Source organism: Acomys minous (assembly GCF_964271855.1).
Source record: "Acomys minous genome assembly, chromosome: 20".
In the NCBI taxonomy this organism is placed as follows: Eukaryota; Metazoa; Chordata; class Mammalia; order Rodentia; family Muridae; genus Acomys; species Acomys minous.
This window is the reverse complement of record NC_140502.1, coordinates 4,103,361-4,118,568: the sequence shown is the minus strand read 5'-3', so window position 1 is coordinate 4,118,568 and position 15,208 is coordinate 4,103,361. Positions and strand designations below refer to the sequence as shown.

Here is a 15,208-nt window from a genome sequence, read left to right as displayed (position 1 = left end):
CATAGCAAGATACGGAAGATGGGGAACAGGGGAGAGGGGGAGAGAAAGAGGGAGGGAGGGAGGGAATGAGTGAGAACAGAACCTCTTTACCCCATCATTGGTAATTTACACACTGACACGGATCTCCACCTCTTTACCCCATCACTGGTAATTTACACACGGACACAGATCTCCACCTCTTTCAGTTTGACCTTCAAAGCAACAAAAAGACACCTTGGGTAATTGAAAAGAGCTTTATTAAGTATATAATCTCCATAGACAACAAGTTATAAATGTTCTTTTTTCCCAGCACTCGGGAGGCAGAGGCAGGTGGATCACTGTGAGTTCGAGGCCAGCCTGGACTACAAAGTGAGTCCAGGACAGTCAAGGCTACACAGAGAAACCCTGTCTCGAAAAACAAAAACAAAAACAAACAAACAAACAAACAAACAAAAAATGTTCTTTTTTAAGGTTTTCCCCCAACAGATGCCACAAACTGGCAATGGCCGCAGGGACACAAGTGCCACCCCAACATGACAAGAGACCAGCGCTCTCTCCACAGACAGGAGGCGGCCGCGGCTGGAGCACGCAGGAGCGTGCTGCAGACAGGATCTCAGAACACCTTAATGGTCTTCTGCCGGTGCCAAGCTGTGATTTCAAATCAAATGCTGAGTTTTGGGGGGAACTATCTTCATGCCCACTGAGCTGTGTATGGCACTTGGCCAACACATCTGAAACAATAACATGGTGGGGCCCTCCTTGCTTGCAGAACCTCTGCCAGCCACGGGAGCAGTCACTGGCTGTTTAAGGGTTAATGCTGGAAACCGAGGAGAAGCTCCCAGCTCAGGCATTAGGCATGAGGCATGAGTAGAAAAGATAACTCCTTGACGGACTTTAAGCCCACTCACTCCTTCATTTCAGTTCCCCCAACATCTAAAATTTTCCTGGTCACATTTTTATTTAAAAATAAAAACAATTTTCTTTTCACTTATTTGCCTGTGTAAGGGATGGGCACCGAGTGCAGTGCCTGCAGGGGCCCCGCAGAAGGCATCGGGTCCCCCTGGAGTCACAGGCAGTTGTGAGCTGGCTGACACGGGTGCTGGGAACCAAACTAGGGTCCTCTGCACAAGCGACAGACGCCTAACCGCTGAGCCGGCTCTGCAGACCCCCAGCAGGTTAAATTTAAAAGCAATTTTGATAGGCAAACCACCTTATCAAAGCATTTGATTTAAACTTTTGTAAAAGTATATTTTTATCTGTCTGCCCGCCTGCCTTCCGCAGTGCTGGACATCAAGCCTCGGGCTCTGTGCAAGCTCAGGTGAACACGCCACTGTCCAGCCCCACCCCCAGCCCTCCTGTGGTCAGGCTCGGTCCTCAGTATTGGCAGCAGACCTGTGCACTGAGAGACCTGGGCGAGCTAGCACAGGAGCATGGCACCTGGAGTGCAGACGAAAGGCCGCGGCCACCTGCTGGATTGCAGCAGGTGGCTTCTGAGAGCGCTGGAGGCTTGAGGCTCCGAGGAGGCAGAAGTGGAGTTAATTAAGAGCACTTCTGTTGTACTTAGAGCATCTTCTGTGAGCTCAGAAGCAAAGCCTAGGGCTTGCTCTACCGTGAGCTACAGCTGATTGCTATTACCCACAGTCCCCAGGGCTTGCACAGCAAAAAGTGAGGCTCCGGCTTCAGCCTGCACAGGGTACAGGGGCTACGGCCAAGGGCAGATCTGTTTTCTTCCCATGTGCTCGAAGACGAGGTCGTAAACTATAGTCCTCATCAGCGCTAAAAATATCAAACATGATTTGCTGAAAGATTTGGTCACCAAGAGTAAAAAAACTTGTCCTGTACATTGTCACAGTGTCTTGGGGAGAGCGCCTGTGGGAAGACTGGTTTTGGCACTTCTCACTGTGTGGAAACGGTTTGGCAGCAATGGTGCCGATCACCACGGTAAAGATGTGCATCCAAGTTTAAGTCAGTGGCTCTTGGATACCAAGATGCCAAACACCAAGAGAGTAGACGAAAACATACGGGAATGTTCGAAACAGACGCAGACTCACCCACAAGGCAACAGCCACGGGGCCTCAGTGCTCTGTGCCTTACCTGCACTTGCTCTGCGTAGAGTGAGGCACCGGCCCAGATTGCTCCGCCAGCTCCAGCAGCAGGCATGCAGTGCTGCTGGCGTTGCTAAACCTTTAGCACTGATGAACATATTTTCTTGCTGCATTACCCCAAACTGCAGCTGTCTCCAACCTCGTTAAGGGGTCCAGAGAAAGCAGGATTCCAAAGTCTCAACGGCCTAAATTCAGTAACCTAAATAACTGCAGTGAGTTTTCCATAAAACCCCTGCACCTGATGAGACAATGGGAACGCATTTTCGAATGCTTCTTACGCGGTACCCGGCCAGCGAATCATCAGAGCGCGGGGTGCTCTCCCGTCCAGCGCTCCGTGGGATTTATTGCCCTAACATGTGGGGAGAAACACTTAAATCACTTCTAAATGGCAAGAGCGGGAGAGAAAGTTAATTTCATTAGCTATCTTGATTTAATTAAGTGGACAATATGCCTGTCTCAGCAGCTTTTACATGCCCCTGCCATTAGAAGTGAATTATAAACGCAATTCAGAAGCTGGAAGCAGGTACCCAGCCCCTCTGCTGTTTACAAGCGGGCGCGGCTCAGAGGCACTTGGTCACCTCTTAGGGAGGAGACTGATGTCTCCAGGCCTGGGAGAGAACGCCAGAGGCCACAACTCACAGGGTATGAAAATGCCACACGGAACTGGAGTCAAGGTACAGCATCTAGAAAACCTCAGACTTTCTAAGTTTCTAGGCTATGAAAAAAAAAAAAAATACAAAAGCTAAAAACACAAAAACATTTAACCAAGTTTTGCAAACCCAGTAAACTGAATTGCAGGACAGACTGAAAAGCACGGATAGGTTCCCCTCGCAGACGTCTCGCATAAGCTGTGACACTCTGCTGTCTCACACTGGAATACTCTAGTGTCTTGAGGCAGGGTCTTTTTACATAGCCGTGGCTGGCCGAGAACTCACTACCTAGACCAGGCCGACCTTGAAGTGTTGGGATGCAGGGAGTGTACCTCACACCTGGCCCGGCCCTGAAGTGTTGGGATGCAGGGAGTGTACCTCACACCTGGCCCGGCCCTGAAGTGCTGGGATGCAGGGAGTGTGTCCTCACACCTGGCCCGGTAGCACTCTGATTTTTGTGCCCTGAATGAAAACAAACACACGCTCTAAATCTGCCCCCATACAACTGCACACATGACATTCCAGATCATAAACGGGATATGTAAGAGTCAGAGACCTAACATAATTTGTTTCTTCACTCATGTGAAGGTAAATTGGAAAAATGTTATAAAACTTTATCGAGACAGGAGAGTAGGCTTTTAAAAAGCCCCCGACTAACCTCAGTGGTGAGGGGAGATGAGGAAGTGAACCGTGCGGCCTGTCAGCTACACTCACTCACAACGGGCCCATGTTCACTGCAAGTCACAGGTGTTTAAACAGGCACTCGTTTTCCAGGCCACCAGGGGGTCATGCAAGATTCCCTCTGCGGCAAAATCACCAGCCAGTCTTGGGCAGGTGCGCCTGTCAGCCTATGAACACCCCCGGGAAAGACGGAGACAGGATGGCCGGAGGCCTTTGCTGCGAGCCCAGCACTCACGCCCCGCTGCTGACTCACAGACACCGACTCCGTCGGCCGTAGGTGTGCTGTGGTTTTAAGGACGGACGTGGTTACTTGTTTCTGGACAGTCTGTAGACGTGGAACGTCCTGTTCTGGAATACTCTAGTGAAGTGAGCTGTGTAGGAGGGCAGGTTCCGTTTAATCTCCTCACAGAAGCGAGGGTGCTCCGCGGGTCTCAAGTCAGGTTCACTCTCTCCTGGCCCATCCATCTCCTGAAGGCAAAACAAACCCAAATACAACGTGAGTGGTGGTGGTGAGCCCTCATCCATCCGTCCACCCACCTACCCATCCATCCATCCATCCATCCACCCATCCATCTATCCATCCATCCATCCATCCACCCATCCATCCATCTGCCAATCCATTAATCCATCCATCCATCAACCCATCCATCAACCTGCCCACCTATCCACCATCCATCCATCCATCCATTCATCTATCCATCCACCCACCTGCCCACCCATCCATCCATCAACCTGCCCACCCATCCATCCATCAATCCATCCATCTATCCATCCACCAACCTATCCATCCACCTGCCCATCCATCCATCCATCCATCCATCCATCCATCCATCCATCCACCTATCCATCCATCAATCCATCCATCCATCCATCCACCAACCTATCCATCCACTTGCCCACCCATCCATTCACCCACCTATGTATCTACCCATCCATCCTAGCTTTTGCTTATTGCTTTGTTTAATCTTGAAACAGGGTTGTCTCTCTCTGTAGCCCTGCATAGCCTGGAACTCCCTCTGAGTGCTGGGAATAAAGGCATGCACCGCTACGCCCAGCCCATATCCTGGGCTTTGGGGACAGGACTCAACTATGTAGCCAGGCTGGCTTAGAACTCTTAATCCTCCTGCTTGCGATTCATGAATGCTGGCACCACAGACATCTGCCACCACACCCACTGGGGGGAATCACATTTATAAAGGCAAAAACAAAAAACCAAAAAACCAAAAAACCAAAACCAATCAAACAAAAAAAACCCAAAAACAACAACAACAAAACCAACCAGGGTAGGTCCTAGGCTTCCTTAGAGAAGTGATGCTGGCCAGGTAGTTTGGTGCCTACACCACCTAGGGATCAAATGGTCCACCTCGCTCTTCTCCCTTCAAAGAGCATGCCAAGGCTGGAAAGGAGAGCTCTGAATCATAAGACTTTTCACTGTAAGCTGGGCATGGTGGCACACACCTGTAATCCCAGCACTCAGGAGAGCAGAGGCAGGAGGATCTACAAAGCGAGTCCAGGACGCCCAAGGCCACTGTTTTGAAAACAAAGAACCTCCCCCCCCCAAAAAAAAAAACCCAAAACAAAACAACAACAAAAAACCCACCCACCCCCACAAAAAACAAAAATAACCCAGAAACCTTGTCCCTGTTAACAGTAGGATGGACGTAAGCTGGACCCCTCCCTCCCCAGGCCCTGAAGACCTAGGAACTACAACTGTAGAAGATTCCCCAGCTCAGGCGCTGTTGAGCGGAAGAGCGGCACTCGGGCTCACCACACGCGCAGGCGCCTGCTCTGCTCACCCTCTGGGTTCCAGGAAGTTACTGCCTGTTACTTTTCCTTGCAAAACTCTGAATCTCCAATTCTGCACCTTCAGGTTGCCTTTCAGGTTCGGGCTAGTTTCCACTGCCGCTGTTTACACCGCCCATTACGTCATGCCCCCAAAGGGACAGAGACCTGGGTCAGCTCCAAGGGAGACACAGCTCGTTCTTTGTGGGGGGCAAGATTAGCTACCCTGAGGCTGTGTGCAGATGGTGGACTAGAGGGAGCAGGGTGTGTGGGCCACAGGGCCTGGGAAAAGGGGGTGGCCTGCTGCCCAACACTTGTGCCAACAGCACGCCTTGGAGAAGTATGTTTATAGGCAGAGGTGTTGTATATAGAAGAAAAATATCCTTTACAGGTAAATTTTACGGGGCGCTGTTATCAGTCAAACCTGCCAAGGCAGAGGTACTCCATCTGAGTTAAACTGAGGACCCAGAGCTTTCCTGTTCCCTGGTCCCCTGGCCTTGCTCCCGCTGTCGCTAATAGGGCAGGACCTCTGCAAATGTCGTTCATACACGTGGTACAAAATGACGGTCATCATTTAGCATTCTCTACGGACTTCTACCCTTCCCTCAAAGCTTCCCCAGGAGGAAGGAGCAACGAGCTCACGTGTCCATTGGCGACGTCCAGCAGGTCGCGCAGCCGGCAGCCCCTGTGGTGCCTGCGCTCATAGCAGATGCTGTCCTCCAGGATCACAAAGTCAGCGCCGAAGGACCGCAGCAGCGCGTGCACATCCTCCGGGGACCTCTTCGCATATATCTGATAAACCTTCGGAAACGAGATAAAGGTGGAACGGGGCACACAGGAGGAGAGGGGACATCCCCGGGGGTTGAGGCTAAGACCTGACACTCACATCCCCTTGCTGCCCAGGCCACTCTTGTCCTGTCAATCACAGTCTGGAGTTGGGGGATGGGGTGGGAAAATTTCCAAATGGATACCGGAATTATTTAACAGGCAGGGGGAAAAGTTACACTGAACACATCTAGTTTAGATGCCAACAACACTTGGATTGAGAGTGAATCACTCTAAGTTTTGAATATATTTCTCATCTTATAATTCTAAGAATTATTAAACATGGCTGAGTCAACACGACGAGCAAGCAGGTTGGTGGCACCGCTTGGACACATGTGTGGCTAACAGGGAGAACTGGCTTCCCACAACAGTAAGTGGGCAAAGGCCCGGGCCTTGGCTGGAGCGGGCGCTGTTCGCTTTGTCACTGTTACACTGTGTCCTGTTGGCCCAGGAGGCCCAGGGGTTTACCCTGCACCCCAACCCTTTCCCGGGGAATCCCCCAGGGCACCTGCACTAGCAGCCTTCCCCAGGGGCACCTCCCCCTTTCAAGCCCATCGTGATGACCCTGAGCAAAGAATTCTGGGAGAAGACGGCTTGGGGCATGGCACAGGGCTGTGAGAAGCACACTTCCTCTGTGGCTCTGACTCCTGACGCACTGCTGTGTGTGGCTGCCTGACACAGGGTGAGGCATTATCACCTGCTGAGGTCCACAAGGAGGCCTCGGCTGAGAAGATTCAAAGTCCTGCCTGAAGGTGAGCGCTGTGCCTGTGGGCCCTCCGTGTTTACGGCTTTACACGGGAGAGGGTGGCACTCAGCTGCCAACTCCTAATGGAAACTTCTGTCCTATTGAACGTGGGGCCGTCTGCCAACACCTGAGCCAGATGAAAACCGTTTTAGCTCTTTAACTAACAACATTACAGAGCAGGGGCTGGAGACATGGCTCAGAGTGCACACTGCTCTTGCAGAGGACTAAAGTTCAATTCCCAGAACCCAATTTGGGTGGTTCAAAATTGCTGTAACTCTAGCTCCAGGGGATCTGACGCCTTTGGCCTCTGTGAGCACCTGTACACAGGTGCACAGGCAATCGCTCAAAGTACCCTATTTACGCATAGTTAAAAATAAACCTTAAAAAGAAAAGTAATGGTTAGTATAAGCCAGGCACATTAGGACGGGCCTGTAATCCCAGCACTCAGAAGGCAGAAGGATCACAAGTGTGAGGCTAGCCTGGTCTACAAAGTGAGAGCATGTATCAAAAACCAAACCAAACCAAAACCCTTGAGCGAGCAGCCTGAAGCAGTATGAATCCTTGCTAATAAAGGGGGGGGGGGGCGGGGAAGGGTGGAGTAGCAGGTACCGTCCTCACTGCTGCCTGGCATATAAACTGAAACCACCTGCTCAGAGGGTGCTTGACAAAGCCTGCCTACCAAGACCTGATACACATAAATGAAGAAAACACACCACACCCACATAAAGTATTTACAGTTTTCAAACTGGTCAGGAGACGGGCTGGGATCCAGTGCAACTGCACTGGTATAGCTACATCCAGACCATAATGTCAAGAAGGAGGAAGGTGGGCTACAGTGGCTCTTTGTAAGAATAGACGGGGCTGGAGAGATGGCTTGGTGGTTAGGAGTATGTACTATTTCTTGCAAATTGAGGACCCAAGTTTAGTTCCTGGCACCCACATCAGCAGACTCATAACCACTCGTAACTCCTGCTTTAGTGGGATCTGATGCCCTCTTCTGGCCTCTGTGGGCACTGCACTCAAGTGCACATACGCATGCATGTGGGCGCACACAGGCCACCCACAGACAGACAGACAGATATGCTATTTGCCTCCTGGGAAGGCAGTGGGCAGCTAGGATACAGGGATGAGGTGAACATGTTTCAGGCCATTCCCTTCTGTATTCTATGAACTTTGAACTCCTGGGAGCGTGTTATCTATTTAAACAGCAACAGCAAACGCCTCCCCCACCCCCCCACCCCCACCCACACACCAGGGCTGGTTTATGAGACATGACAGTATGTTCCCACTTCTGTTCCTTTCTTTCCAAAATCACAAGCTCTAAGGCTTTGGCCTAAACGCTGCCTCCCACACATCCCAGGATGTTAATTAACCCTCTCAGCTGGCCCCTAAGAGGAGCACGTGCTGTAGCCAGCCCTTAAAAGGCAGAGTCAGGAAGGAGGTGCCAGCCAGCCCCATGCCCTTATGTTCCGGCCCCTTCCTAAGCCACAAGCTGGAGGTAGTGGCGTGCATCGAATTCTCATGCAGCAGAGGAGACTTGCCCTCTGCCCTTGTTGGCAGCGCAGGGCACCGAAGACTGGCCTCACCGCTTGGGTCCGCTCTCTTAGGCTTTTGTCTTCGTAGTGCGGGTGGTTGGTCAGGGTCCGTCCTGTGCACAGCTTGACTCCAGCTAGCAACTGCATGCTTCCAGCGAACACGGCCTTTCTAGGTGTGTTAGAGCTGCAAGGTTTCAGAGTGTGCCAATTAACTCCAGCACGAACCAGCATTCCCAAGGAGACACCTCCCCCTCAGGGTGACCCAGCTCTGAAGGGGAGTTATGAACAGTCAGGGGCCACACAGACGGCCTGAATTGACACATACGTCCACGGTATTTTATGTAAACTATTTTTTTTCTCCTTTTTTTTTTTTTGGCTTTTCCAGACAGGGTTTCTCTGTGTAGCCTTGGCTGTCCTGGACTCACTCTGTAGACCAGGCTGGCCTCGAACTCACAGAGATCCACCTGCCTCTGCCTCCCGAGTGCTGGGATTAAAGGCGTGCGTGCGCCGCCGCCGCCACCACCGCCCGGCTTGGGTGCACGTTATTTTTGACAGGAAGCATTCTAAACATGCCACATGGAGGGTATGTCCCTCTCCTCCGCCCTCGAGAGAAAGGATCTTGGTCTTTTTCTCTTAAATTTTCATACTGAGTCTTGCCATGTACCCCAAGGCTAGCCCTCAAAATCCTCATCCTCTTGTCCCGGCTTCTTGCATGATGGGCTGACAGGTATGTCTGGGCAAAATAAGAACCTCCGAAGCTGACTTAGCTCCCTCTGTCTGGCTGAAAGCCTGAGCTGTTACTGGGGACTCTAGGCCTCTGCCCCACTGAGGGATAGACCAGACACTGACCAGGAACATCCCATGATATGCTTATCTTTGAGGTAAGAAACAGGAGGGGGGCTGGGAGGAGGGCGGGTGGAGGCAGCAGTGGCGGCTGCAGCTCACGCCTTTAATCCCAACACTTAGGAGAGGCAGCCAGACCTCTGTGAGTTCAAGGCCAGCCTGGTCTACAAAGTGAGCTCCAGGACAGTCAGGGATACAGAGAGAAACCCTGTCTCCAAACAAAACAAAACAAAACAAAACAAAACAAACCCTCCCTCACCACCAAACAACAACAACAACAACAACAAAACAAAAGCGGAGGGCTGCTGGCATGCTGTATACACGCCTCGAATCTCAGCCCTGTGGAGACGGTAAAGGCAGGTGGATATCTGTGTTTGAGGCCAGCCTGGTTCAAACAGCCAGTTCCGGGCCAGCCATCACTGCATAGTAAGATCTTGCCTCACAAAAAAACAAAAACAAAAACAAAAACAAAAACAAAAGACTAAGAAGGAAAGAAACAAGAGACTTTTGGCGATCTGAGCTAAAATGATGGAGGTACTCCTGAAGGCTATTTGAAATTTAAAAAGAAAGCCGGAGCAGGCTGCTGCGCCTTTGGGAAGCAAGGCCTGCAGCCTGCTCCGCTGCTGCCACGGCGGCTCGGAGGCGCTTCATCACATTCTTTATTCTAACTTAGCACTGAGAATCCAGTCTGGACGCAGGCCAGCAAAGGCCGACGGATGTCTGGGGGCAAGACACACCGCGCTTCGAGTGATGACACTTACAAATAAATTACTTTTAGAAAACCCGAGATTTCTTTCTAGCGATGACATCCATGTACTGCTGCTGCGTCCCAGCAAGGCTCCCGGTTGAGGGGGGAGAGACGGAATTACAGTGAGTGGGGAAGGAATGACAGACACTTCACTGCACCCCCCCCTCGCCCCCACTGAAGTCTAAAATCTGGATTCCAACAGAGAAGAAAGTTTAGCGTGAGCTTGGCTGGCCTGACAGGGCTGTCAGGATTCTAACAGGCAGATTCAGGAACACAGAGCAGACAAAAGCTTGCTCTGTCCCCCCAGATCTGGAACTTGACACTGGTCCCACACGGTCAGGAGAAACAGGAGGGCTATGAAGGAACGGGAGGGTCTAAATCACTCAGATAAGTCTGTAGGGCAAGAACTCAGTTTACCTCAATTAATGCCCATTTGACACTCACCCAGGGCCCACGACAACAATTCTGCACGACACACGCTTAGGACACACAGAAAGGGAGCCTAGTTTCATGTTTGGCGGAGCAGGAGGTAAAGGTGGCCCCGGTTTCATTTGAACTTGAAGTGTAAACCTCCAAGAGGTTAATTACTGCCGAACTAATGGGCAAACTGAACGCTTCAAGAAATTTACAGAATTATGCAGACAGGGAAAATGATTCACTAAATACAAAAAGGCTTGGGTGGGCGGCTGGAGTGGTTAAGAGCACCGGCCACTCTTCCAGAGGACCCTGGCTGGATTCATTCTGGGGAGCTGATGTCCCCTGCTGGCCTCCGTAGACACTGCGCACACATGGCGTGCACACACATATAGGCAGGCAAACACTCATACACATTTAACACATGGAACGTTCCCTAGTACCTTAAGTCTGAACCTAGACAACATGGCTCAGAGGTTAAGAGCACTGACTGCTCTTCCAGAGGTCCTGAGTTCAATTCCCAGCAACCACATGGTGACTCACAACCATCTGTAATGAGATCTGGTGCCCTCTTCTGGCCTGCAGGGGTACATGCAGGCAGAGCACTGTATACATAATAAATAAACACACACACACACACAAAGCAGTTCTGTCTGATTAAAAGCAAAAGAAATTCAGTGTGTGCTTTTCAGTTGTGCTAACATCCTAAACAGGGCAGGCTCCTTGACTGCAAAGAGACCGCTTCTAGTGAAAACCACCTAAAAGCAGGTAATTAAAACGCTGTCCCTCCAAATAGCCCCATCCACACCTATCTCTTAATTGCACAAGAAGATTCCCAGGCAACAAAAAAATGTGGCACCCCGGCATAGGCTGGCAAATGCATGTCCTAGCCAGGCAGCTGCTGCTTCTGCCTTGCTGAGGTCAAGCGCTCTCTAGTCACACCCCAGCCCTGCAGGGGCACCGCCCACCGGCTCTGGCTGAAGGAGAGACTCAAGAAGGCAGAGGGCCCAGGGATCCGATCTCTGTACCCAGGGGAGCGTGTGCTTGGAGGTAAGGCACACTGCGCTGTGAGCACACGGTATGCGACGGCGGGCGACAGCACGGTGCTCGAGCTGGCCTCCAAGCTGAGAGCTAGTGGCAGCCTCCAGCTCTCTAAAGGTCACTGGGAGGTGGCTGGGGGCTGCATATCCAGGGACCTGGTCTCCATAAAAAGTCCTTGCAGGCTAAAATGTCTTTATATAAGTGGAGGTAATTAAAATCTGCTGAGAGTTGTGGCGCAAGGCTAAGGCTACCGCGCAAGATCCCACCCAGAAGGAAGGGAGGGAGGAAGGGAGGGAGGGAGGGAGGGAGGGAGGGAGGGAGGGAGGGAGGGAAGTAAAAGACCCCCTCTTTTGGTTGGTCCTTGGATGTATCCCAGGTTAACCTCCAACTCATTATGTTGCCGAGGATGGCCTTGAACACTCGATGTTCCTGGTTCTACCTCCGAGTGCTAGGAATACAGGCTTGGGTCTTTTAAGTTGCCCAGGTTGGCCGTGATCTCACTGTGTAGTCTGGGCAGCCCTGAATGTTTGATCTTCCAGATTCTGCCTTCCAAGTAGATGGGCCTGGTTTATAAATGTAAGCGCCCATTCATTCCATAGAAAACAAATTGTTTCCCCGCCCAGCCCCCGCCCCCCAAGACAGGGTCTCTCTGTGTGGCCCTGGCTGTCCTTGGACTTGCTTTGTAGACCAGGCTGGCCTCGAACTCACAGAGATCCGCCTGCCTCTGCCTCCCGAGTGCTGGGATTAAAGGCATGCGCCACCACTGCCCCGGCATCCCCACACTTTGTAACAGAGTTTTCTTACATTAGCATGGAAGATCCATGGTGTGTCCCTGGATTTTTTTTTTTTTTTTGCATGCCCTCCTTAACCTGTCGGTCTTTCCTTGCCCTAGGCAACACCATCATGGCTGCAGTGACAAGGGACAGCATCAGTCAGGATGGCAAGGGTGTAGGCACCCCTCAGTGATCACGCTGGGGCCCCAGCTGTAGGCTTTTCTACCGGCAGCACACACAACCTGTGACCAGTCTCCCCTAGGGAGCCAAAGTAGACAGGACAAACCAGAGAGGGTTAAGTGGCTACTGAGGTGGGACATGGTGGCACATACCCAGGCTACAGAGGGAGAGTTCAAGGCCAGCCTGGGAAACCGAGTGAGGCCCTCCGCCTCAAAATGAAAAGTAAAAGACAGGTCTGGACCGTACTCAGGGGCGGAACGATGCCCACCTAGCGTACACGAGGTTCCGGGTTCAACCTCTGGCACTAAAAAAAAAAATAAATAAATAAGAATATTAAACGTCTCCCCTTACCGTGAGAATCAAAGCCAGCCGACCACAGCTGATCTGAATGTTGATTTAAACAAACATATTTTGTGTCTAAATAGACCCTACTTTGGCATACATTCATCATCACTTAAGCTTAATTTACAAACACGCCAAGCAGCTATTTTTACAAAAAAAAAAAATCATTTCAATTTGAGGGATTTTTAAGGGAAAACAGGCAGGGACTGGATGACAATGGAATTGATGTTTTTAGAATAATATGAATCTCTTCAGTTGCTGAGAATGAAAAAGAAGATGACGGCGACGTAAGCCAACCAGCTAACAAGTTAAAGGTGTACGCAGGCCAAGAGGCTGCCCCGGGGAGGCCCCGTGTTAGCCAAGGAGCTCTCGGGTGCCCAGGCCGGCCCCCAGCAGGGGCCATCGGCAGCCTCAAAGTGCTTTCTTTATACTCCACAATAGCATCTCACCCAGACTGTTGCAGAGACAGAGATGTTGCTTTAAATAGGTTTTTGAGGGGGAGAATTTGAAGATGGCGTTGAGTCTGAGACAGTCAGAGACAAGCCTGGGCTCCACTGCAATCACCTGGACCACAGGTGAAGACGCCGAGGACGCCGGCCCAGGGGGAGCTCCACCACCCACAGGACGCGTCCTAAAGCTAAATTCCCAGCACCTGTGTTGGGTGGCTCACAATGGCCTACAACTTTAGCTTGTGGGGGCCTTTTCTAGACTCTGCAGGCACCTCCACGCAAGCACACATGCCCACATGCATATACTGAAGATAAAATAAAACTTAAAAAAAAAAAAAAAAAAAGACAGGACCAGCCTTGCTTTCAGAGGCACATGTTGTAAATATCTAATTGATTAGCTAGTACAAAAGTAATTAGCTTTTCTTTACATGAGTAATAACCTTTTCCTATTTACAATAAATACCGAAAGAATTACTTACCCCTACACTACCCACCATGATTTAAACTTAATAAATAAAGATGAAGTGCTGCTCCCCACTAGAAGCATGTCAAAAATTATACTCCTGTCCAGTCAAATCCAGCCTGACACCGGGACTCAAGCCACATAGCTATTAAGATTTAAGTCTCTATAAAACCCAGGCATGGTGCTCGGGGGGCCTCAGCTACCAAGCAGCTGCCACCACATAACTCAAAGCAGTACTGACTGGTACTGGCCAGGAAGCGTTAGTCACGGCACGGCACGTACCCATGGGCATGCGGCTGCTGCTAAAAGCCTAAGTGATGGAGACCGCGGATAACTCCAAGGCTCACCTGTGTGTGTGTGTAGAGCAGGAGAGCGTGCCACAGCGTGTGGGCTTGCTGCTCAGGTGGAGCAGTTCACCCTGCTAGTGAGAGTCAGAGTTTCCAAAATAAACTTTGAAGCACACCAGTGCCGTTCTGAGGCTGGAGGCTGAGGTGAAGCAACCGAGTTGAGTGAAGAAGGAGGAGGAGGAAGAGGAGGAGGAGGAGGAAGAGGAGGTGGAGGAGAAAAACAAAACCAAAAGCAAGCAAGCAAACAAAGAAAAAGGGATTAAAAAAAAAAAAAGGAAAGAAAAAGAAAAAGGAAAAAGCAAACCCCCAAAAAACCAAAAACCAAGAGCAATATCATGCCAGGGTATTCTGAAATTGTTCTATATTGAAAATCTTCTTCTTATTATTTTTTTTAAAAGAATTTATTTTTATTATTTATACAGTATTCTGCATGTACACCAGATCTCATTATAGATGGTTGTGAGCCACCATGTGCTGCTGGAAACTGAACTCAGGACCTTTGGAAGAACAGACAGCGCTCTTACCCTCTGGGCCATCTCTCTAGCCCTTGAAATCTTCTTGATGAGCTGGAAAGATCAGTGGCTGACAGCACTTGTTTCTTTTAGAGGACCTGATTCCATTCCCAGCACCCACATGACGACTCACAACCACCGAGGGCACCAGACAGACACGCAGACACCCATACACATAAAAATATAATTAAAACAATTTTAAAAAAGAAAAATGCCTTATTTTAAAAAATTCATTAATTGCTTTTTTAAAAAATTTGAGACAGGGTCTCTCTAGGTAGCAGTGGCTGTCCTGGAACTCTCTATGTAGACCAGGCTGTCCTGGAACTCTCTATGTAGACCAGGCTGTCCTGGAACTCTCTATGTAGACCAGGCTGGCCTCGAACTCACAGCGATCCGCCTGCCTCTGTCTCCCGAGAGCTGGGATTAAAGGCGTGCGCCACCACCGCCCAGCTCATTCCAGGTTTTAAGCTTAAAAGAAAAAGTTCTTACTTGATCCAGTTCATCAGCTCCACTGTATCCGGGTCATAGAATTCTTTCAACTCGGAGAGTTCATCCATCATTCCTGGCCAGGACTGAAATTAAGAAAAAAACAAAAACAAAAATTCACCTCGGTTAGCTGTCACTGAGATTAAATAACGGAGGAAGAGAAAGTGTGTATCACGCAGTCAGGAGCCAGCGGCAACTGCTCCCCAGAACTGCTTTAGCTATGCAGGGGTGAATGGAGGCTTAAGAAATTCCAGAATCGGGAGCTGGAGAGATGGCTCAGTGGTTAAGAGCACTGCCTGCTCTTCCAA

General features: G+C 50.4%; 1 protein-coding gene across 4 annotated transcripts in view; it reads right to left on the bottom strand.

Moving 5' to 3' along the window:
• Positions 1-219: 219 nt before the first annotated feature.
• DPY19L3 (dpy-19 like C-mannosyltransferase 3) overlaps positions 220-15,208 on the bottom strand; it is a 72,673-nt gene continuing 57,684 nt past the window's right edge. For all 4 annotated transcript variants that reach the window (XM_084770819.1, XM_084770820.1, XM_084770821.1 and 1 more), the window contains exons 16-20: positions 14,904-14,986; positions 8,354-8,486; positions 5,840-5,998; positions 3,167-3,883; positions 220-3,073 (exon numbers count right to left, since the gene is read on the bottom strand). In XM_084770819.1, the coding sequence (XP_084626945.1) occupies positions 3,722-3,883; positions 5,840-5,998; positions 8,354-8,486; positions 14,904-14,986 (537 nt within the window). In that variant the 3' untranslated portion in view covers positions 220-3,073; positions 3,167-3,721. The remainder of the gene's footprint in view (positions 3,074-3,166; positions 3,884-5,839; positions 5,999-8,353; positions 8,487-14,903; positions 14,987-15,208) is intronic.